This window comes from Erpetoichthys calabaricus, chromosome 3 (genome assembly GCF_900747795.2).
Source record: "Erpetoichthys calabaricus chromosome 3, fErpCal1.3, whole genome shotgun sequence".
In the NCBI taxonomy this organism is placed as follows: Eukaryota; Metazoa; Chordata; class Cladistia; order Polypteriformes; family Polypteridae; genus Erpetoichthys; species Erpetoichthys calabaricus.
This window is the reverse complement of record NC_041396.2, coordinates 20,241,030-20,264,836: the sequence shown is the minus strand read 5'-3', so window position 1 is coordinate 20,264,836 and position 23,807 is coordinate 20,241,030. Positions and strand designations below refer to the sequence as shown.

The following is a 23,807-nucleotide window of genomic DNA, read 5'->3' as shown; positions in this document are numbered from 1 at the left end:
TGCTATAATAGTCACTAGAATCTATACTGAAGTATCAATAGATATGTAATTGCGAAAACTTAATACTAGCTTTTGTACCGAAAGTTGGCACTGCATTCATGCAGGACTGTAAATAAAGTACTTCGGAATTCACAATGTTTGAGTAAAACTTGAGTAAAAACTTCATATGAAAATGGCTTACAGTGGTGATGATACAGGACCACATCAAAACGTTTTTCTTTTTGAAAAACAAAGCAGAAACCTTTCAGCATATGATGGTGGGAATTGAGCTTATTATTAAAACACAAACAGGCTTTTGCTATTGCCACTTTTATTTTATTAAGGAGTTAGTTCAGAAAAATATTTGTGCATGCATTGAGAGTACAATGATTGATCGATCATTTGTGGGCTGTAATGGTTTAAACTTGTAAACTTGTAAAACTAGTGTCACAAATGTCTAAGAGGAGATAAAGTCCTGGCAAAATAATTGCTTTTTAATGCAATATCATACACAAACCAGATAATGGAACTGAGATTTCACATACCCGATAACGAGTGCATCAACAGATGTTCATCCTGAAAGCACCCATCCATTTTCTAACCAGCATATGCAGTTTAGTGTTACAGAGGAATCATGCACGCGTCCACTGTTGTGTGTACAGGGTAGTTGTTGCAATTAGAAATTGAGGTAAGATTTAAATGAAGTGGCTACTTGGCTTGTACACCAGCCATGAAATGAGCTATAAACACAAAATCTGTGTTGTTCTTTAGTTTTTTGAAGGCAAACTAATGTTCATTAGTATAAACTACTAACATGTGACAAACCTAATGAAAGCACAGGTCACATATTTGATTAGTACATTGAATGTAATGCAGTTTCTCAGTTACAATTAAATAACTATGGGCAGTTTCAGTCAAGTTAATCGTTTAATCCTGGATCTGCATATATGCATTGGCAATACAGGCTTAGTCTTTTAAGATACTCTTTAAAAAGCATAACAAAGGCGGTTTACAGGAGTCCTGAAATGATGGACAAATGTTAAACTGACAAGCTTGATTTCACACTGGATGTTTTGACAAATGCAAAAAAGGAGCAAGAAACTTAAACACACCAGTAGTTTGTAACATTTGAGTCAATTGCACACACCTGTTTAAATATTACTCAGCTAAACACTTTTTAACCAGCTAAGGCAAATATAAATGTTACAATAGCCACTGTTACAAACCTAACAGTGTTTTGCTGACAAATCAAGTTTTGTAGAATTATGCTGTTACAAATGTTGTTACAGCTTTTAAGAGTTTAACACACAATATCCTAAATTATCTTGGACTTCACAGATTCAGAACTGATTTTAACCATTATTTTTCAGTTACTGGAGAGAAAAATGTCAAGAGAATAAATGTAGTTATTTACACATGGTGAGATAAATCAGGCAATCCATGAAGAGATCATTTCTTTATAAACCCTATACTGATAACATCCCCCAACTTGGTGCACAAGAAATTCTCCAGGTCTATCATAAATTAAATTCAAGACTTGTTAAACTTGAACGCCAATACTAATTTACTTGAAAAATGTCTATAATTACTTGACCAATATACCAATTTTTTAATGCTGGCGTTATTAGTATTTATAAATTTTATATTCTAATATAGAAAAAAATACTATTGTTCACTTGAATAATGGATGTGTCTTTAATAAAATAAGTGGGATTTCTGTTTTTATTATGATTATGTAATAGGAATCAAGTAGTGAAATTTCACTGGTCCTGCTATCAAATACAAAAGTTCCAGCATCACTGCACCCCTACCTATTGCTTAAGAAATAGGAGAGAAAAGATCACGAAGTATATTGTACTTGAGGTAGAATTACACCAAACACTAAGAAACAAATCAAAAGTAAAAAACGGACTAAATAAGGTAACCCACTGTTTGTTCGTCTCCATGAAGAAAGTGACTTTATCCCCAGTTTCAAGCTGTGCACTGCCCTCTACATCCTCTGGTGTGTAGGTCAGGTAAAACACTTCCTGTACATAAAAAGTCAAAAGGCTAAATATTAACCATCTCCACATACATAAACACACACACAATAAATCATAAAGGCAGACCTGAAAATATTTGTGTGTATTACAAACATAATGAGAATTTATTCTAAGTTTGCTCCGGTGTACTTCAGTTTTCCACCTCCAAGGGACTGCTTAATATTTAATTAATTAATGCAGTCTTCATTCATTCAAATGCAGGAGCAATCTATTATTTTACTGCCACTTACAGGAAACTACAGTACATGCATGAGAATGTTGACAAATGATATTTATGTCCACAGATACTACTTATGTCAGCACTGTGCTAACACAGAATAACAGTAAAATTAAAAAGTATCCACAAATCATAAAGTTATACATATGCAGTCTTTTCTTACTTTTTTAATGTGATAAATAATGATCAACATATGTGATGAACATTTTACTACTGTACTTTTGCTACAGGCTAAGATTTCGATGTCTTTCTATGAACTCTTAAGAGTAATCAGATTAGTAACACTTTTTAAAGGTTTAGGCTTCAACATAAAAGAGCAGAGATAAATTACAATAACTCAAATGATCAGCACACACAGTATGAATTTCTGTAGCTCTAAATAGTAAAATTTAGTAGAAAAATAAATTCTAGAAATAAAAGTTATTTAAACCATGGAATGAAGCAACGTGACTTTTTTTTATAAACTGAGCATTAATTTCCTTACCAATCCTTTTTACTGTGTTATACCTGTATACAACAAATTTGAACTCTATTTTGCTAAACCATCTGAAGTGAAATTACACAGACACATGTTGACCCTGTAATTGATACACTGTGCATTAATAGTGTTTAAGTCATATGCGGTTTGTTTTAAAAGAAATTGGTCAAACAGTTTCAAGTTAACAAAACCATGTGGTTAAAAAAACGTTCAAATCAATGCAAGGATAGACTCTGACCTCAACAGCCAGCAAACCATACCAACTAAAATATTTTGTAATGAACAGTAAAACATTAAAAATGTATTTTATAATATAATCTCTGCTTGATCAAAAACTTACATTATGTAGAATAACTCAAACATTAGAAAAAATACATACTTAACCTATAAAATCAACAATGCTACTCAAAATAACCCAATCCCCAAAAATAAACGAAAAGGAAAGAGTAATTTATGGATCAACACATTCATAGACACAAATAAAGCAATGCACAAAGAAGTCTACCACCACCACCCTGCGAGCATCTCTGACTCACCCCATTGCGTTCGTAACACACACTGCCAGTTGGGGTCTGGCCAGGGGCTGATTTGCCGTCCAGGTGGCTTGGTATAGCGCAGACAACCTATTCCACACACAAAAAAACATTTAAAGTAATATTACAGTCTCACGCTTAGAGGTATGATTAAAAGCATTCGTTAGGGAGTAGGGTGTTAGTGAGATGCACATACAGGCCTTAATAGTTCTTCACACCAATGCCAAGTTCCACAATATGTATAAAGGGAGATGGCCACATTGAAGCTACTTGTGACCAGCAGCAAAAGTATCTTGAGATTTGGTCCGCTGCAGTAATCTGCAGACATGTTATCATCAAAATAAAGCATTTACTATGGAGACTAAGCATTGTTGAGAAACCTCAGTTCAATACATGCTAATGATTGGAAAAAAAGGACTAAAAAAGTCTCCAAGTGCAGTGCAAATGAAGAGATTTCTGACTAGGTTTGGAGGAGATGGCAAAACTTTTTTCCTAAAACCCCCATCACTCCTAACTGGTATAATCCCCGGCACCCAATATCACAAGGGAAAACCAAAAATAACAAACATACAACATTCATTGCCCTAGGTTATATAGAGAAAATAAGACAGAAAGAGAAACGTTACGTCGTTAAAATCCCAATTAATAATCAGCTTGAAAAATGGCTGCTGCTGTAACAGATAAATGTTTACATTAAAAGGTAAAATAATGTGTTTAACCTTAAAGGAAAACCCTTTAGCCGTATTTGTAAAATGTCTGTCACTATACTATCCTCACCTGTCCACTGATCCGCTCCTCTGGCAGGATCTCAGGTTTGATTTTCACTAGTTTTACAGCAATGGGTTTCCCAGTGCGCCGGTCAGATGACACTTCAAACTCCACATCATCTAAGTAGACATCAGTGTCAAAAGGGTAGCAAAATTAGTATTTCCCCATATACTTAACTACTGAGAGAATTATAAAAAGAAAAAAAGCTTTCATATGCTAAATTAACAGGTGTGCCTACCTCCCACTTTCAGCTCCTGGAGGTTACCATTGTACTGGGAACAATGGAAGAAAAGGCGTGCCTGACGCTCAGAACACTGAATGAAGCCATAAGATGTGAGAAGCTTTTCAATGACACCAGTTTCTCGAAGGCCCCCAGCTGTTCCATTGGCAAATCCAGAGTGACCATTGTTGTGAAGAATGCTTGGATCAAAACTCATCTATAAGTATTTATATATAAAAAAAATTAGTAAAGCAGACTTTAAACATACTGTAAGAATGTTTGTGGTAAATACTTCTCAAAAGGCTCAACATTCACTGGGTCTTTTCTTTCGTATAACATATCAACCTGAGTGCTACAGAGTAATAAATCCACAGAGAGATAGTTATACGATTAAAGTGCTCGATAAAGCCACCATGTTATGAGGATGTGGGGCACCGGAATATCTTAATAATGCATATAACCCTTTCTCATTCAAAAAAGGACAATGAGAATAGATTTTACCAAGCCTTAATTCAATCAGTATTAATAGATTATGATTAATAGATTATCCTCACCATGCTTGCCAGACATTTCAAAGTAGAATTGCAGCATTTCAAAATAAATGGTAACCCTAACATTCTCACCCAGTACTCATGTTTAATTGGCCCTTCAGTGCCATGCAAGGCAATCTGTTCTGACCACAGCATACAGGGCACAGACTGAAAGGGCTCTAAACATTAAAAACACCATAAAAAAGGCACGCACACCATATAAGGTGCACATACAATTCCCACAATTGTAGGTATTGGCTTTCTTTAAACATAAAATAAACAAGAGAAAAATAAATCAGTAAATGACTAAGTTTTACAAAAGTCTTTAGAAATCCCTGGCTTGAAGAACTATTCACAAGACCTGACAACATCAAGTATAAGATTTCATTCCAGCAAAGGCAAACATGGTGAGACACTCATCTATTTCCCAGACCATTTTCAATACTGTGCAACTGTAGGACATGCAAACACTCAATTCCTATCCATCAGCAAGACAGTACAGGTCAGGCCTCACAAGGCAGCAGCATCATTATGCCCTGCTTGTGAAAAAATATATGGTTGAATTTAGCTGCTAACAATTTTCTACACACTACGGAATGCAGAAGGCATGCATAATTAGTTGCACAAGATTGAAACAGTGACTTGTTTAAGTACAAAATGTTAATAACAAATATCAAGAAAGGAAAAAAGTATGTTTGTTGCTCACTGACAACAATTCTCGATGTTAACTAAAATGTCTAATACTTGCTAGGTATCACATACTTTGCATCTTTGAAGCAAATGTAGCAGTAACATTTGTCTGGGAGAGAGAAACATCCTCCATTCTATACAGTCTCACATTCACTTCAACTGAACTCAACAGAAAGACTTGAGACTAAGGAGCATTTCAGGCAGTAGTGTGCAGAACCACCCAAATAAAAAGCAACCAAAACCTAATTGCAGGTGGATTTCAGGTTATGCAACAGAAGGATTAGAATGAAAACACATCTGGTCAACCTACCGATAGAATAACCTTAAATGCAGTGATGATTAAGAACAGGTTTGTCTTAGGAGCGAATAAACATTTTAAAAACATTCTTAAAAAATAGAAAAAAAAAACAAGTTTTACTCAAAATCAAAAAGGATGTTGCACTCAGACATAACAGAAACCTGTCCCAATTACCCAGCATAATCCTAAGAAATGGATATAACATGCATTACATTTGAAAACAGCGAGTGTTGACTTAGCAGGTAAGACAAAGACAAATCTCTGAAGATTAAAAGGGTTTAAACCATACAATTTTTATTACAAAAACCTATGCTGGTCAAATCATTATTTTGTGCTCAAAAAACACTTTCTCCATACTGTGTGATAACTACCACAACATGCTCAAACTACTTCTCAATCCAGTTTGGTCTCAACCTAAGTGTGTTAACCATTTTAAAACATGCAGTTAAAAGTGCAAACTGGTCAGTCAAACAGGTTGTAGTGGGCATACTGCTTACAGATCTCTGATACAATGGAGTCCTCTTCTGTTTTTTACCTCCACTGGAAGAAGTGTTTGGACAGGACACAGAGGATGATCGGGGAATATGCTGGACAGCAGAGGAGGTGGGGTGGGGTAACAGATGCTCCATCTTTTAAAGTATATCAGACAGAGTCAGTCACTGCTAAGGAACAGACCAACTTTAAATTAACAATCTTGAGTAAATACATGCATGAATGAAGTGTGAGCTGCTAAATGCTGGGACATATCTGGGCAAAGATACCAGAAAGGATTCCATTAGAACTTTTTCTGACAGTTCAATAATTTACTGTCACCGGATTGTTTTCTAGACCAATGTAAACATCAAAGAAAGAAAACACAATTTTAATCAGGTTAAAGAATGGCAAGCATGTTTCACATTTTTAAATAAATAGAGAAAAGAAAAATATTGGAACAGCAAGGCCAATTAACTTGTTTTTGCTGTACTGAAGATATTTGTGTAAGAGATCAAAAGATGATTACGAGAAGAGAGGCCAGAGGTTCAGCTTTTGTTCTCTGGTATTTACATTTAGATATGTCAAACAACATAGAACAAAGCACATCTTGTATCAAACCACCCAGTTTTACAAATGAGAAGTATTGGAAGAATGTTTTCAACTAAATTAAAAGTCAAAAATGCTTAATGTTTGGCCCCATCTCCCTTGCTCGCAATAACTGCATCAAGCCAACGACCCATAGACTACACCAGATTTCTTGCCTCTTCACTAGTTCAGCCTTCCTGGGCTTTTATCACAGCATCTTTTAGTTGTTTTCGGTTTTGTGGGGTTTCTTCCTTCAGTTTTCTCTTCAGCAGGTGAAATGCATGTTCACATGAGTTAAGATCTCCTGAATGACTTGACCAGTCCAAACCTTCCATTTTTTCCCCCCCAAATAAGTCCTTTGTTGAAGTGGCAGTGTGTTTCAAATTATGGTCTTGCTGTAAAATAAAGTCCCTCTTGATTAGCCTGGATTCATTCCTCCATAAATTGGCAGACAATATGTTTCTGTAGAGTTCATTCTGCTACTACCGTCATGAGTTTTTAGCATCAATAAAAATGCCTGTTCCAGAAGCAGTCATGTAAGCCCAAGCCATCACACAACCACCACCATGCTTCACAGGTGAGCTTGTATGTTTAGGATCACGAGTAGATCACTTCTAAACTTTGCTGGAGGTTAATCTTTGTCTCATTAGTCCATAAAACTTGCGTCTCATCTCTGTACTTTCTTTGCAAATTCCAATTTGGCTTTCTGATTTTTACTGCCAAGGAGTGGTTTGTATCTTGGAGTATGGCCTCTATATTGTTGTTCTCCAAGCCTCCTTCCAATTGTGAACTGTGATATTTCCATCCCTGCTCTTTGTAGGTTGTTCGTGATGTTAGACTGTTTTGATTTTTTTTTTTTTTTTTTTTTACTGCTCTCACCATTTGTCCATCATCAGTTGTTGCTGTGTTCCTTGGATGAGCTGCTTAATGCCTGTTGCTCAGTACACCAGTGGTTTCCTTCATTTTCAGGACATTCCAAACTGTCCTACTGGCGATGCCTAATGTTTTTAAAATACCTCCGATTGATTTTCCCACTTTTCTTGCCTTTCTCCCATTGGCAGCACTCTGGTCTTTGTACTAGTCTATTGTTCTTAACTACAAATGCAGTCTTCACATGTGAAAGCCAAAGCTTAAATTGACAGATTATCCAGGGATACTTAATCTTATATGACACACTTGAACAACAAGAACCACCAGTCAGCTTATCATGCTCCAATACTTTTGATCACTTGAAAAACTGGGTGGTTAAATACAAAGTATGCTATGTTATGTTGTTTAACATATCTAGATGTAAACACCAAGGAATAAAAGATGAAACTCTGGCCTCTCATATTCATCTCTTGATTTATTTTATCACAAATGTTTTCAGTGCATAGCAAAAACAAATGAATTGACCTTGCTGTTCCAATACTTTTGGAGGGCACTATACATTAAGAGTGCTTTAAAAAGACTAACTTTGGACAACAGTCTGATAATAGGACACCAAAAAATATACAGTTTCATAAGGCAGAAGTGTCAATGCAAACCAACTTAACTGGTTTCAAAACATGCTTAAAACCCATGAAGACTAACACTTTTAGTGTGAATAATCTATTTAAAATGGGACCAACGCAGTCTGCAAAAGCATTGCTTTAAATTGAATTATATAGGTATACCCACACAGTTTGTATCTGCTTCCTTAAAAGCAACACAAGAGTTTAGCGGGCATAATAATAATAATAATTCATTACATTTATATAGCGCTTTTCTCAGTACTCAAAGCGCTATCCACACAGGGAGGAACCGGGAAGCGAACCCACAATCTTCCACAGTCTCCTTACTGCAAAGCAGCAGCACTACTACTGCGCCACCTGTGAGGACATGTTTTATTCAAGGTGGTAGGCCCGATTATTTTGAAATAGCACATTATTGGCACATACCTTCATAAACTTTGCAAGAAATTAACATGTGCAGAAGAAACAGTATGAACTAGCTCCCAAACTGGAATTTCTTTAGCACAATGGACAACTGAGACCCCCTAAACATTTCAGTGCAGAGAGATAGAGGTTGCTGAAGTGTGAAGGATAGAGAACACACCGTTACTATACAGCCTCGACTCAGCCATGGATATATGTACTTCTAAAGGACAGCATGGGCTCAGGAATGTAGTAATTCCAGGACCCAAGAAAAAACACTAGGTCATGTCAATTCCCCAAGTGTCTTTGGCCACACAGGTTACCTCAAGCTGAGGTATAAATGCCACACAAACTTACATAAAATGAGGCTTACAGGTAAAGCACAACAAATAAAAAAAAACAAATATATGAGTAACGAATCCTATGTTCTGAAACAGTTTTCTACTTAAATATAGATCATATCTACATGAAAACAGTCAAGATATAGAAACAGACGAAATCAAATTACAATTTTCAAAACAAACACAGTTTTTGATTTTAAAACCTTACAATCCAATGGAATAAAATTGCTATGGAAGAAATGCACCGACTGTTTTTTTTGTCCATTTTGAATGCTTCTTTCCAGGCAACAACGTATGGAGGTTACAGTTACCATTTCCATTTCATGTTGCAAATAGAGTTAATCTGTCCGTAGTAAGTCACTGATGTCGAGCATACTTTCAAGTATATTTTTTTCCCCCACAATATGTTGCAGGGGTGCATTTTTTCCCATGGAGAAAAATGAATAAGTACTTCACAATGGTGAAAACAATGAATGCCATGACTGAACATATCACAAAGGACAGAGGCTATACGCCAATCACAAAACAAAGAGGTATAAATGATAATAGCTCAAGGAAAGCTTTGTAGCAAACAAAGAAATAAGGTACTAAACATATGTACATAGAAATGTGCATTTTTCTTTGATAAAAAAATTCAACCAAGACCTGCAGAAAATAGGTGTATGTACCAAAGTACATTGTAGTGTGCTATTAAATTATGATAAGAATTGTTTTCTTATGCATCCGATACAATGGAGGGGATCAGCATTACATTTTTAGAAACCGAGTCACTGAAACTCTCCTTAATAAAGCCAAATGTCAGTTCTTCCTTTAGTGTATAGCCAATAGGTACAATGTTATGGAAAGCACCATCACTGGAATATGGCCAGGGTGTCTCAGGTACATGGACATCACATTTCCAAGGATAACATACAAATATTATTGAAGCCAGTCATACAACATTCGGCTAGGCTAAGGGGGCAGGTGGTGAGTGCTGTTAAAGCACTGTGATCGCAAGGCAGTTAATATAAAAACACGTTTAACTCAAAAAGCATTATATGTATCCAATTTTTTTTATTTTGTATTTCTAATTTTAGTAGATGCCATCTGTTGATTAATTCAACTGCAGCATAACAGATCAAGTTTTCACTTGGATGCTAATAAATGTTTTCAACTTACTTCTCACCTACTTAATACAAGTCGAAAGATATCAAACTCATGGTATTTGTTGCTCTGAAAATTTCAAAAGGGAATCAGAAGAATTTAATACCTTCTTAACCAAGGCAAAAACTGGTTTACAAGACATGAACAAACTAAAAAGTTTATTTGTGAAACAGCACATTAATTCCCTAATAACCATCCATCCATTATCCAACCCGCTATATCCTAACTACAGGGTCACAGGGGTCTGCTACAGCCAATCCCAGCCAACACAGGCCGCAAGGTAGGAAGCAAACCCCGGGCAGGGCGCCAGCCCACCGAAGGGCACACACACACACACAAGGGACAATTTAGGATCACCAATGCACCTAACCTGCATGTCTATGGACTGTGGGAGGAAACCCACGCAGACACGGGGAGAACATGCAAACTCCACGCAGGGTGAACCCCTAATAACCAATTTGTATATTTTTAAAAGTATATTACAATACACCAAGTAAAAAATTATCTGAAAGTACTGAAGCATAATGATAAGTTTATTTTCTCAGGTGGAACCATTTTGACTCAGAAGTACTTGAAACTGTCTAGTTATATCAGTATTTTGCTCCCTCTGCTCTGCAGAAGGTGCTTATTAGAGATTTTACAAGAACTGATATTTCAAAACTAATCTGATGCCAAAATATTAATGGTGCACTACGTACAGTGGTGAGAAAAACTATTTGCCCCCTTCCTGATTTCTTATTCTTTTGCATGTTTGTCACACAAAATGTTTCTGATCATCAAACACATTTAACCATTAGTCAAATATAACACAAGTAAACACAAAATGCAGTTTGTAAAGGATGGTTTTTATTATTTAGGGAGAAAAAAAAATCCAAACCTACATGGCCCTGTGTGAAAAAGTAATTGCCCCCTGAACCTAATAACTGGTTGGGCCACCCTTAGCAGCAATAACTGCAATCAAGCGTTTGCGATAACTTGCAATGAGTCTGATACAGCGCTCTGGAGGAATTTTGGCCCACTCATCTTTGCAAAATTGTTGTAATTCAGCTTTATTTGAGGGTTTTCTAGCATGAACCGCCTTTTTAAGGTCATGCCATAGCATCTCAATTGGATTCAGGTCAGGACTTTGACTAGGCCACTCCAAAGTCTTCATTTTGTTTTTCTTCAGCCATTCAGAGGTGGATTTGCTGGTGTGTTTTGGGTCATTGTCCTGTTGCAGCACCCAAGATCGCTTCAGCTTGAGTTGACGAACAGATGGCCAGACATTCTCCTTCAGGATTTTTTGGTAGACAGTAGAATTCATGGTTCCATCTATCACAGCAAGCCTTCCAGGTCCTGAAGCAGCAAAAACACCCCAGACCATCACACTACCACCACCATATTTTACTGTTGGTATGATGTTCTTTTTCTGAAATGCTGTGTTCCTTTTACGCCAGATGTAACGGGACATTTGCCTTCCAAAAAGTTCAACTTTTGTCTCATCAGTCCACAAGGTATTTTCCCAAAAGTCTTGGCAATCATTGAGATGTTTCTTAGCAAAATTGAGACGAGCCCTAATGTTCTTTTTGCTTAACAGTGGTTTGCGTCTTGGACATCTGCCATGCAGGCCGTTTTTTGCCCAGTCTCTTTCTTATGGTGGAGTCGTGAACACTGACCTTAATTGAGGCAAGTGAGGCCTGCAGTTCTTTAGACATTGTCCTAGGGTCTTTTGTGACCTCTCGGATGAGTCGTCTCTGCGCTCTTGGGGTAATTTTGGTCGGCCGGCCACTCCTGGGAAGGTTCACCACTGTTCCATGTTTTTGCCATTTGTGGATAATGGCTCTCACTGTGGTTCGCTGGAGTCCCAAAGCTTTAGAAATGGCTTTATAACCTTTACCAGACTGATAGATCTCAATTACTTCTGTTCTCATTTGTTCCTGAATTTCTTTGGATCTTGGCATGATGTCTAGCTTTTGAGGTGCTTTTGGTCTACTTCTCTGTGTCAGGCAGCTCCTATTTAAGTGATTTCTTGATTGAAACAGGTGTGGCAGTAATCAGGCCTGGGGGTGGCTACGGAAATTGAACTCAGGTGTGATACACCACAGTTAGGTTATTTTTTAACAAGGGGGCAATTACTTTTTCACACAGGGCCATGTAGGTTTGGATTTTTTTTCTCCCTAAATAATAAAAACCATCATTTAAAAACTGCATTTTGTGTTTACTTGTGTTATATTTGACTAATGGTTAAATGTGTTTGATAATCAGAAACATTTTGTGTGACAAACATGCAAAAGAATAATAAATCAGGAAGGGGGCAAATAGTTTTTCACACCACTGTAATTTTTACAATATCGGCAGTACAAAATGAAAGTCTGTACCACACTGATGTCTGCAAGCAGAAGTCATGCCTAGAAATGCCTAAAATATGAGGAAGAGAAATTTCAATGCATAAGTGTGGAAAGCATGCTTAAAATGAAGGGAAAAAAAAAAGCCAAAACAAGGCTTTAATTCCTGCCACTTTTACCCCTTCATGCAGTAAGCATAAAAACAAATTGGTGAGTGTGTACTTTGAGAGATGAATGATGTGACCAATCAAATGAGAACTGTAGTGTCACACATTTGAATGAGGGAGATGAAATGATGAGATTAATCTATATTTAATATGGTGCATACACAGTCCCATTAAAGGAACTGAGGCTTTTCATACAGTTCAGGGTCACAGGTCGCCTGCATCCACAGTCACACACACATGACATGCAGCGTCATCGTGTCTTTAGGATGTGGGAGAAAAACTACACTATGAGGGTCAACAACAGTTTTGGCAAGTAAAAAATTAAGGCAAGTTTCATAAGTAGCTGCTATCTCCTTAACTTTGGCTTGCTATACACTGATGAAATAAGCTGCTCCATTTCTTAATACCAAGATAAATATATTTACGGTTTCAATGCTTCAAAGCACTATGCAGATCTCCCTATTATGACCTGTGCTGCATTAACAGAAACGCATAATTGTCATTGATGAATAAGTCTGCACACTAAATTTGACAGATTTCATTAGGTTTTTTTTTTTTTTTTTTTTTTTAAAGACAAAGTAATGTTCACTAGTGTAACAGCTAAAATGTGAAGAACCTAGTGAAATCACATATGTCACATCTGAATGAGTTGTAATCTCTCTGCTACCAGTAATTGACTACAGGTAACATCAGTCCAGTTTTGAAATTCTGGATTAGAACCCAAGTGTAAGCAATAGCAAATTGCTGATCTCTCAGGTAAAACACCTTTAAAACAGCACAACAAAGGCTGTTTTACTGGAGTTCTGAAATAATGGATTAATGCAAAGATGTCACATAGGAAAACACAAAATTGGGACAAATGTTAAAAATGTGAGTGACTTGGAAAAATAAAGCACCAGGAGTTTGACATTTGAAATTGGAGTTCATTTGACTTATCTGTTACATATTTTTTTAGTTTTTTTTTTTTTTTTTTTAAACCAGCTACGGATACAAAAACACATCTTGCATTTTAACTTAATAAAGTGACTCTGCCAAAATGTTTTAAATGTATGTTGTTACAAAAACAGTGTTAAAAAATTTAAATATAAATATCCTGAATTTTCTTGGTATTCATAAATTTAACCGTACTGATAGGTTTGAATTTTTAATAGCTGGTGCACATATCAAAATAAATCAAGTAGTACATGATATTCTCCATTACCCCTATGCTGAAATCCCCTCAAGATTATAATCCCCCCCCCCCCCCCCAGTTTTTACACTTTGGAAATCCCCATGTTTTTCACAAATTAAAGACCTACACTTAAATTAACTTAGCCACAATATACTACCATACATTTTATTTTCTTGCTAAAATATCTTTAGATTACCTGTGATAAAAAAAATAATCTACCCACCTTGTTCCAAAACTGGCGTGTGTCCTGTCTTTATTATGCAGGGATTTCTGTACAGAGGTAACACTGTTCAAAAGAAAACAAAAGAATAGCAAGGCAAAAAGATTGACAGAGAAAGACAGACAAAGGATTTCTATTTTAGCTAGCAAAGGTTAATATCCTGCTGCACTGAGAATGAAGTAGGGACTAGAAGCAGCGTTGGGAAGTGCTCTTGAGAAGCTGTTGAGTAGGCACAAACTTCTTGTTTCAGATCAAGCGTTGTGTCTTCAGCTTGTCTTGGCTGTCTTGATTCTTTGGTTGCGGGTTTTCTTTACTTGCTTTTAGGGAGTTGTTGCAACTTGATTGTTTTCTTTTTAGGTTCTCTACGTGATCTGAACTTGAAGCAGCAGTTTCAGCTGGTAAAAAAGTATCAATTCTGTTTCACTTCATACTGAGGAGAAAGAAGAGAAAAACAAAATATTTGGTTAATATAAAATGTGTAAACAATACATAATGCATCTAGCTCAAACAAAACCAAGAATGTCCTGTATCAAGTTGGACTTGGAGCACTCACTTTGTTTTGATGGGAGAAAACGTTAAGCTGTGAAACTGTCTTTGGATTAAGATTATGGCCTAACAAGTAAAATAACTAAACACAATAAAACACACTTGTGGATTAATGGGTTAGGTGCCAAAACTTTTGCACATACTATTTTTTAATTTCTTTTTCCAAATATGTTAAATTCAGCAATTAAACATTACATTAAAACAAATTGTTTAAGTAGGTTTCCAGCAGAGGGTATAGTAATATGTTTTCATTTGTAAAGTCAACAAGAAGCACCAGGGGTATACAAACTATTGAACAATAGTGCATACTGAGAAAAATGGAACAGTGGGATGCAAAGCAAAACTATTTAAAGAAATCGACTTTAATAAACAACAGGGGTCCACTGCACTCTGTACATATATAACACGTAAATTTAAAAGTTATACATTATTGGAGCCAAACAATTTAACAACGGCTGGGTGCAAGATTTTTTTTATACACCAGCACATCACAGGAGTACGAGTCTTTCTAGGTAAAGTAAACTGGGCAAGCTGTTGCTGGTACTTCATCCCATATAGATTTCCCCCCTCTATGTATACATAAAGAGAAAGTGTACACTGTAGGGCTTAGTCAAGTAAAATGACACCTTTTATTGGCTAATTAAAAAGATTACAATATGCAAGGTTTCGAAGCAACTCAGGCCCCTTGATTTTTGAAACTGAGGTATGGTATCTTAAATTTAAAACAAAGGTGGATATCAAACTCCAGGGAAGAGAAAGGGTGTTGGGTGAAGGATTCAAAATCCCAGTTTAAAAAGCTTTCATTTTTATATTTCAGGCATTTTTAAAGAGGTTTATAAAATGGTATATGATGTTTGAGTAGATAAAGTTATCATTCAGTATTTAAATAACTTATTTCTGAAACATTAACTAAATAATTCTTTGCTTTTGCATGTAGAGATTTTCCAATCATGTTTTGGCCAAAAACACGTTACAAAGAAATATTGCATCTTTTGAGTAATAAAAAAAAAAAAAAGAGAGAATGGAAAATAGGACAAGTAAATTAACCATACCCTACTGTTTTTTTCCTGCTAGGATTATAATTTTTTTACTGCTTTAAAGGGAGTTGAGCAGTCAACACAAGGCTGTAAATGTGAATGTTAATTGAAGACATTGGAGATATTTAGTTAAAATGTTAACACATTTTTATCTTGAGACACAGTTTAAACTGATTAGTACTGCCTCTTTACTGCGGTAGTATACTGGGTTCAAATCCAGCATCTGATCGTCTGTGTGGACTTTCCATATTCTCCTTGTGCCCCTCTGCTTTTCTGAATTTGTGTAAGAGAATTTGAGAAAAAAAACAATAACTATTAGTTTTTCAGTGAACACATTCTGCTTTGAGATTGTCATGAACTGTTGTCAAAACCAAACAACATTCCTGGAAGACCATAAAGAAAATGTAAAACAGAATTTAGGACTTTGTAGAACACCTTTCTCTATGATGCCAATTTTTTTTTGCTGGACTCTCCTTGTCTGATTTACAGAGATGGCATCCTTCTACAGCAGATTTTTGTAATGCTGAAGTTATTCTGAACTAGGGTTTAAAATCTCTTTGTGTATAACTGATTTTTACTTTTCTGACTCAGATTTAAAGTTAGTCAGCCCACTATAAACATTTTAAAGAACTGATTATGTGTGTGTGTTTTTCTAAAATTCTCAACACAGCCACAAATTGGCAGTCTTTGGTTTGTCAAATAAAAAAGGAACAAACCTAAATATGAATTCACTAAACAACCCATGTCAGTTTCTTGAATTTCTGGAGTGCAAACATATACCTCAGCATGTTTTTAGCCTTCAAACTTAGTTGTGTTTGGAAGGGATTGGTTTTACACCAGATGGGGTTAAGTAACTATTACCAGAAGACCTCAGTATACTTTAAGAACCAGAAAAATTGCCCATATGTCAGTAGCTTTTCATGGAGTACATGTTCATGTATCAGTAAAAATTACAAAAACTTTTACCTGGTACAAAAACTTCATATAAAACAACCCCAGGTTAAACTAGTCCTGTGTGAGTCAACATGTCAAATCTGTCATTTGAACAAGATCCAAAGTTAAAATTAAGTGTTAAATTAAACTGACAGTTGAAAGGAAACAATTATAGACAGCTTTCCCTGAAGGTTCACATGACAGTGAGCAGACCCCAAAGCCCATTCAAAAAATAATTTTTCAAATTTTGAATCATCCATGGTTCATCTGTGATCTAAAGAGTCCTGAAGTACTGTTGATAACCTTCCTACTTATACAAACAACAACAAAGCAAATATCCCAATTCAAAAAGGGGGTCTCCTTTCTTAGGAAAGATACTTGGAAATGTTTGGTCTTATTACAATGTGTCTGCTTGGCATTCTCATCATTCTTTCAAAGCCTGGCCATCTGAAATAAAACTGAGTCAAGTGTTAATGCCTCCAGAAGCACGTCTTGGAACAAACAACTCCCTTGCTTCATGTCCCAGATTCTTGGCTAAAAAGCTCTTCCTCTATAAATACCTACTCCACAGCAGCTGCAGCATTGTGAAATCTGTTTGGGTATAGCCAGTTACACTGCCCACCCAGGCAAGAGGTTACACTTGCATATGGTCTGGAAAGACACATAGTCGAAATAGCAATGACCATAACTAAGGAATTTTGACAGTTATAAATGGTAAAATGTATATTAGATAGATAGATAGATAGATAGATAGATAGATAGATAGATAGATAGATACTTTATTAATCCCGATGGGAAATTAAATAAACAGAGTGATCAATTTATAAACTACAAAGGAAAAATGATGAACAGGATTCTTTGGAAGGGTGATTTGAACAAACGTTTTTCAAGAATTTCAGGCAATAATTTCTACTATATTTCCAAGTGAATATTATGACTATGTTAACTCAATAAAGGGAAATGGATAAGAGCCTTGATTTAAATAAGCAGCTAATCAAATATCGGTAAACTACTTAATTTTAGTGCCCTTTGAGATATAAGAAAGATAATTAAATATGCAGTCCACAGATAATCAATTTTATCTTGCAAACCAAATTTTCCAGAGAAGGGTCTTGGGGAAGCTGCAGCCCATCCCAGCAATCATAGGATGCAAGGCAACAAGCAGCTCTGGATGGGGCATTAGTCCATTAATGAACACGACACATGAAAACACACACACGGGCAATTTACCATCACCAATCCATCTAACCTGCACGTCTTTGGACTAGGGGAGGAAACCACAAAACCTGGAGAATCCCATGCGGACATGGAGAAAACATGCAAACTCCATGCTAGGAGTAACTGGAATGTCACATTCAAATTAATATTCTGCAGCAAAGAGCCATTTACCTTCAAAATCAGCAGACCAGAATGTCTGTATGTCTCTCCCAACACTGACATGAATAAACCATTCCTGCCATTTCATGGATAAGACCTCAGCAATGCAATTATTTTGCTATATCAAAGAACCGATAAGACCCCTGTTATGCACATATCACTTCCATATGATGGATGGCCTTATAAAGACCCCAGATAAGTTCAATCTATCTTGGTTAGATGTGCTTTAAGATCTTAAAAGCAAAGTCTGAATAAAATATTTATTGATGGGCGCACACACACACCCAGGTAGTGAATTCTTTCAAAAATGTGCAAACGGCACCATGACTATTAGTGACTTTTCATTCATCAATTTATTTATTCCAAAATTCATTTAACAAAAAGGACTCTATGTATTAGTGCCTTATTTCAGATTTGTAACTACAATTCAAATAGATTTAAGTTTGCTCTGCTTCAACCCCTGTGGGCACTTTTACTCCAACTAACGGCTTATTACTTTGTAACAATATTATTCTTTAATTAAAAATTAGTAGGATCCATTAATTATCAGTATTTTCAGAAAAGAAATGCATTTTGCTATGGAAATAGTAAAATACCTAGTTACTAACATATTAACACCTCTACTGATATTTTATAACTAGAACTCAAAGCAAATCAATAATCGGATCACTCATAGTCATAACAAAGCCAAGCTCAATTTTGAGAGGTTTTTGTCATTCGCAGCTTGCTAACTAAACCTGCAATTGTCTGCTTCGGTTCTACCATGAATTAGTCAAATTATATTTAGAAACAAAATTCCCCCAAGTACATTTTTAGGAGTAAAAAAGCTGCCATGCACATTTTCCATTCAAACTTATAGTGCTGCTCAATGAAGCACACTTCTTGTCCAATATGTTATGACTTGTTCAAATGTTAAGCAGTCCTTATACTAAAGCACCACTGACAAAAAGTATGCCACAACTTATTTATGAAGCTGAAGTTGTGTAACAAAATGGTACAATGTATGATTAAAAAGTTGCCATTTATTTTAGATAGGTACCTAACCTAATGTTATAGTTGAATTGTTACAGTTTACATTGTCCCCAAACTACAGCAAACATGGTTTTGCCTATACCCATTTTAATATGTTCAGCATTTACTAATATAAAACAGCTCTAGACACAATGTACCTGTGCATAGCTGTATTATTTTTCCTGCTTAGGCTCTATGGGCAGTTACAAGAGTAGACATAACTTGCTTGTGTCCAGTACAATCAGTTAAAACGGTTCATTTTTAATGCAAATTTTAGTTACCTGGGCAAGATTTATACATGAAGTGATGCAATGATGTAGAGAGCAATAGTACAATACCCATACCCCCAACATTTCACACACCACAGCAAGAGAAAGTCAGAGGTACAAGGGATGTCAGCAAGAGTACATGAGGTGCATATTTATCCCTTTTTTGTGTCGCATAATGCTATGTTTTAAGTGGGGCATTGCAAGAGTATGATAGGCCATTCTTGTGACATGTTAGGTGGGAAGGTTGGGGTTTAAGGTTTGGAGGAGGAAAAAAATTACCACTCTACACTAAGCCAAACTTTAGCATTCTTTGCCTTTTACATTAATTCACCACTGGAGTTTATACTGTATAGACAGCAGCAGAATTTGTACAGTATGAGATTAAAATGAATAAAAAATAAACATTTGCCAACGTTCTTTTTTCACCAAGAAAGACTTAGCTAGCCACAGCAAATACACTCAAACTCACGCCTAGCTTTTTGGCAGCATGAAGAGCTGAGAGCTGTATCACAATAACATGCCACTACACAGACTAAGATTGACAGATGAAGTTGTCAGCACTATAGTCAAATTATCCAGTTAGACATGCTGTGAAGACATGCGGATTCGCAGAAAAACTGATGCAGGTATTAGCAACATACAAAAATTATGTCGAATAATTTGTCAACAATAGCATGTTTTACCTGAATACTACAAAACACAGTCAATGTATACATTACAATGTAGCAAGAGTCTACTTAGGCACACTTGGATCATCAGTACTATCCAACAATTGAAATAAAGGCAAAAGGAAAAAATAGCCTCCAAAACTACAATATTATTACTAATTTAACATGTACTACAATTACTATAATAGTAAAATTAGATTTTGCAAATCCAATTCCATTTAATGCTGTACTTTAAGTACTTCTCCCTCTCCCACTTCCACATTACATACAACAAACAGTATTGTATTACTGTCAACTGTTCTGAGAAGACATGCAAATAATTAAATTGTACCATACACACAATAAGCTAATCTGAACTGCTTTTGGTGTGCAACTGGCTACTGAAAAACCTGCTGCAGACACGAAACACCAATAGCATAATTCCTAAACCTATTAAACAGGCCCATCTGCCAAGTGCTGACTGGAGACCGAAATGCATGATAAAATATGTCCAGTGTATATAGGAAGGCTTAACAAGCTTTTCACAGTAGTGCAAGTCCTGCTTTTGATTGTGTGAGTGGCAGTAAAAAACTAAGTGGCGGCTTTCCAGCACAAAGCATCACTTACCTACGTACAGAATGTGATGGCATATTTCTCTCCTGGTATATGAGTGGGTTAATTTAGCTGGCTAACAACCCCAACTAATTACTTTGGTCAATGGACCACCTGTGATCAACAAGAATGAGTCAAGTGGTCTGCAAGGTGACAGTCACTGTATCACAGTAAAGTGACATTTAAATCGCTTAGATATGTCAATCTATTATTTAGATATTTATAGCAGCTAGGCCCCTGCCTTAAATCAGCACTATGAACTGAACTGGCTTAAAAATAACAAATTCAGATGGTGTACTTTATGGTGTAACTATACTGTTTATTTAACCTAGTCATTCATTCGCACAAAAAAAAAAAAACATGATTAATGAACTAGAACAGATGAGAACTTTTATTAATTTACAGAATTTTACAACTGGTGCCTGTGCTCACTCCAACACCATTCCACCTTAGTATCATTTTTTTAACCTCTCATGCCCCAAAGATTTTCTTAAACTATGCATCATGGGCTGATGTTATCACGTCACAAATCTCTCTTGTATATAAAGGGTCACTGATAGCTCACAAGGCTCATCAAATGTTGATTAAGCAACCACCATTGCAAATGAGATTCACAATTCTTAATGGATTCTTTTATTTTAAATTGTTACAATCACTGTTTTTAACTGTTCCATTCTTTCAATTTACAATGGAGTTCCAACAACAGAGGCACCAGCAGTTCAACGACAGACTTGGTACTTCATGTTCAGTTATAAGGCCCTCTGCACCCGCAGGTTTTTGGTCCAACAAACTGTTTTTATTTGAAGCTGTTATTTTCCAGTCTCAATGCGTTAGTGTCAATTATTAAATTACAAGCCTGTATATGCTAATATATTGTTCAAGTTAATATATAAGTTCAAGTTGCCAATTTTTGCCAGTAAAACCAAGAAAAAACTCTACCCTAATTGCTATCCTGGTGGGTCAGCACATAGTTTTAATGCTTATCACAGCAATATTCACCTTGTCCAAAGCAAACCTTTATCAATTGCTTTTCAGCACTTTAAAAGAAACAATTTGTGATGCATTTACACTTGACACTTGAAAACAATGTTTACATTTAAAATTAAAACATTTTCTGAGAAAATTAGTTTTTCATTACTTTCTCTGTTGTTAAGAAGGGTGCCCCATTTCTGGTTCAAAGGCTATTATACAGGGTTGATTATCAATTATGAAAATGTGTACTCATAAAGAGGTCACAACAGAGTACCAAGTAAGAAGGTTGTGCTCGATTTAGGTACTTCCCCTTTTCAGATCTAAAAATGTTGAAATCAATTTAATCTTTGTTGGTACTGAAATATTCAAATGTCTTGTAATAATACAATTGGCTCAGGATTATAATATGTGACACTTTATTTTTGCTGCTAGTGATTCTGTAATTCTAAAGACCCTAAAATCCTACGAATGTCAACAGGATAAAGTGTATAAGAAAGTATTTGTATAGCACCTCTGGTGCCACCAGATACTGATTGCATCATTTTAAACTAGGAATATACACATTTTTAACGGTCACTGAATGAAAACTTCACAACAGACAAACTGTTCCACCTAAGCATTTAAAAATTCTTCAATGTTCAATATACTGCAGCATTTCTGGCATTTCAATGCATTGTATCCACCCATTAATGAACAATTAAATTTGATAATTGTGGTCCTGGGTGTGTTGGAAAGGTCTGACTTGACATTAAGAACAGAAGCCTGTATTTGTTTTCTTCTTCCAGCAGAATGGCTCATCAGCCCAACTACAATCTGACTGTATGTGCATCTCTGTAGCATACTCCAGAATGACCAATGTAATGTTTGGTCCAAGATAATTAAACAAAGTAATAGCAAATATCAATTTCAAAGTAGAATTTAAGAGGTAAAGCTTGGATACACCATGTCTGTATTTATGGTAAAAGGCATCCATGCTCAATGTTTCAGTATTGTTCTGAAAAAAAACTGTGTTTTGTCTTGTTGAAGGGAAACAGTATTTGTTTCAGCAAAAAAAAAATTCAATAAAAACATGACCTCAAACTATGAATTATACTACACCTTAATTAATACACACTAAATAACTGAAGTGGTACTCCTAAGAATTTATCCCCTCATTATCAAGGCAGAACTGACTTTTCCAACCATAGCCAAGTCTTAAACTCTTCCTTGAGAATTCCCAAGCCAGCTGAAAATATAATCCACACCAACACGATAACCATTTGTGTTGCCTGTCAGCAAATTGTGCCCACTGCCCAGTACATGACACACAAATAACCACCTCTATAAAATTCAAAACCTATTAACTCATGGATTGCCAAATTGCTCAACTGTTAATGGAAAGTGTATTCCACGACAGAGAAGAAAAAATACTACAGCCATCCAACCAATTTCATTCTTTTATTCAGCACTTGAAAACAATAATGGGAACAAAGGCTATTAAATCTACTGCTCAACAACTGTTGCATGATACAAATATGAAAAGAATGGCAATAAAAATCATTGACCAAGCAATACAAGTCTGCACACAGAGAATGATGGTTTAAGAATGGCTTAATTAAGGGATCTAAAAGTCTGGTTGATATTACAGGAAACAATACCTTACCAAGGCAAATTGGAAAGTTGAGTCATAAGTTCTCAATGTTATTAAGTGGTAACACCTAGGATTCTAACACCATGAAGCACACTATCCAACTTTGTGTGGGCAGATGAAGATTCACAGTGAGCCAACAAGAACTCTGGTAATGAACAACTATAAAATAGTATAAAACAGCTCCAACAGCACTTTAGGCCCAGGTACTGGAGCTCACCACTTGGACCATTCTGTTTTGGCGAAAAATTCTTTTAGTAAGCTGAACACTACTATGGTACTGGAAGTATATGCATAAAGTAAACCATTTACTACAGCAGGGATATCGAAATGTAGGTTTTCATTTCAGTCAACTACTTAATTAATAACACATTCCAGCTGTTAACAGATCATACATTTGCCTTATTAACAGAATTCTTATTTTCTTAATATGTATGGTCGTTGCTTAGTTATCTACGTAACCTGCAGACAAACTATAAAGAGATATAGCCATTTAACCTTAAAGCATACTTTCAATACTGCATCCTATGAGGCACACACTCAAAGGAAAAATGGAGACCATGTGAAATGAGTTTGACATTTTATCTAATTATCTATGATCTGTTAAATTTATTCATGTTCCTAAACAAACTACCTACCTTCTGTTAATTTGGCTTTGTATCAGTTTAAACCTTAATCACTCGATGTTCTGGATTCAATTT

At 35.8% G+C, this 23,807-nt stretch overlaps 1 protein-coding gene across 4 annotated transcripts in view; it reads right to left on the bottom strand.

Annotated features, from left to right (window-relative positions):
• The window catches only part of csde1 (cold shock domain containing E1, RNA-binding), an 83,496-nt gene that overhangs the window by 46,893 nt on the left and 12,796 nt on the right, over positions 1-23,807 (bottom strand). Inside the window, exons 2-7 of one of the 4 annotated variants that reach the window (XM_051924411.1) lie at positions 14,079-14,505; positions 6,253-6,417; positions 4,256-4,454; positions 4,027-4,136; positions 3,253-3,339; positions 1,909-2,006 (exon numbers count right to left, since the gene is read on the bottom strand). In XM_051924411.1, the coding sequence (XP_051780371.1) occupies positions 1,909-2,006; positions 3,253-3,339; positions 4,027-4,136; positions 4,256-4,454; positions 6,253-6,384 (626 nt within the window). In that variant the 5' untranslated portion in view covers positions 6,385-6,417; positions 14,079-14,505. The remainder of the gene's footprint in view (positions 1-1,908; positions 2,007-3,252; positions 3,340-4,026; positions 4,137-4,255; positions 4,455-6,252; positions 6,418-14,078; positions 14,506-23,807) is intronic. The other 3 variants (XM_028796434.2, XM_028796436.2, XM_051924412.1) reach the window with 3 other exon arrangements.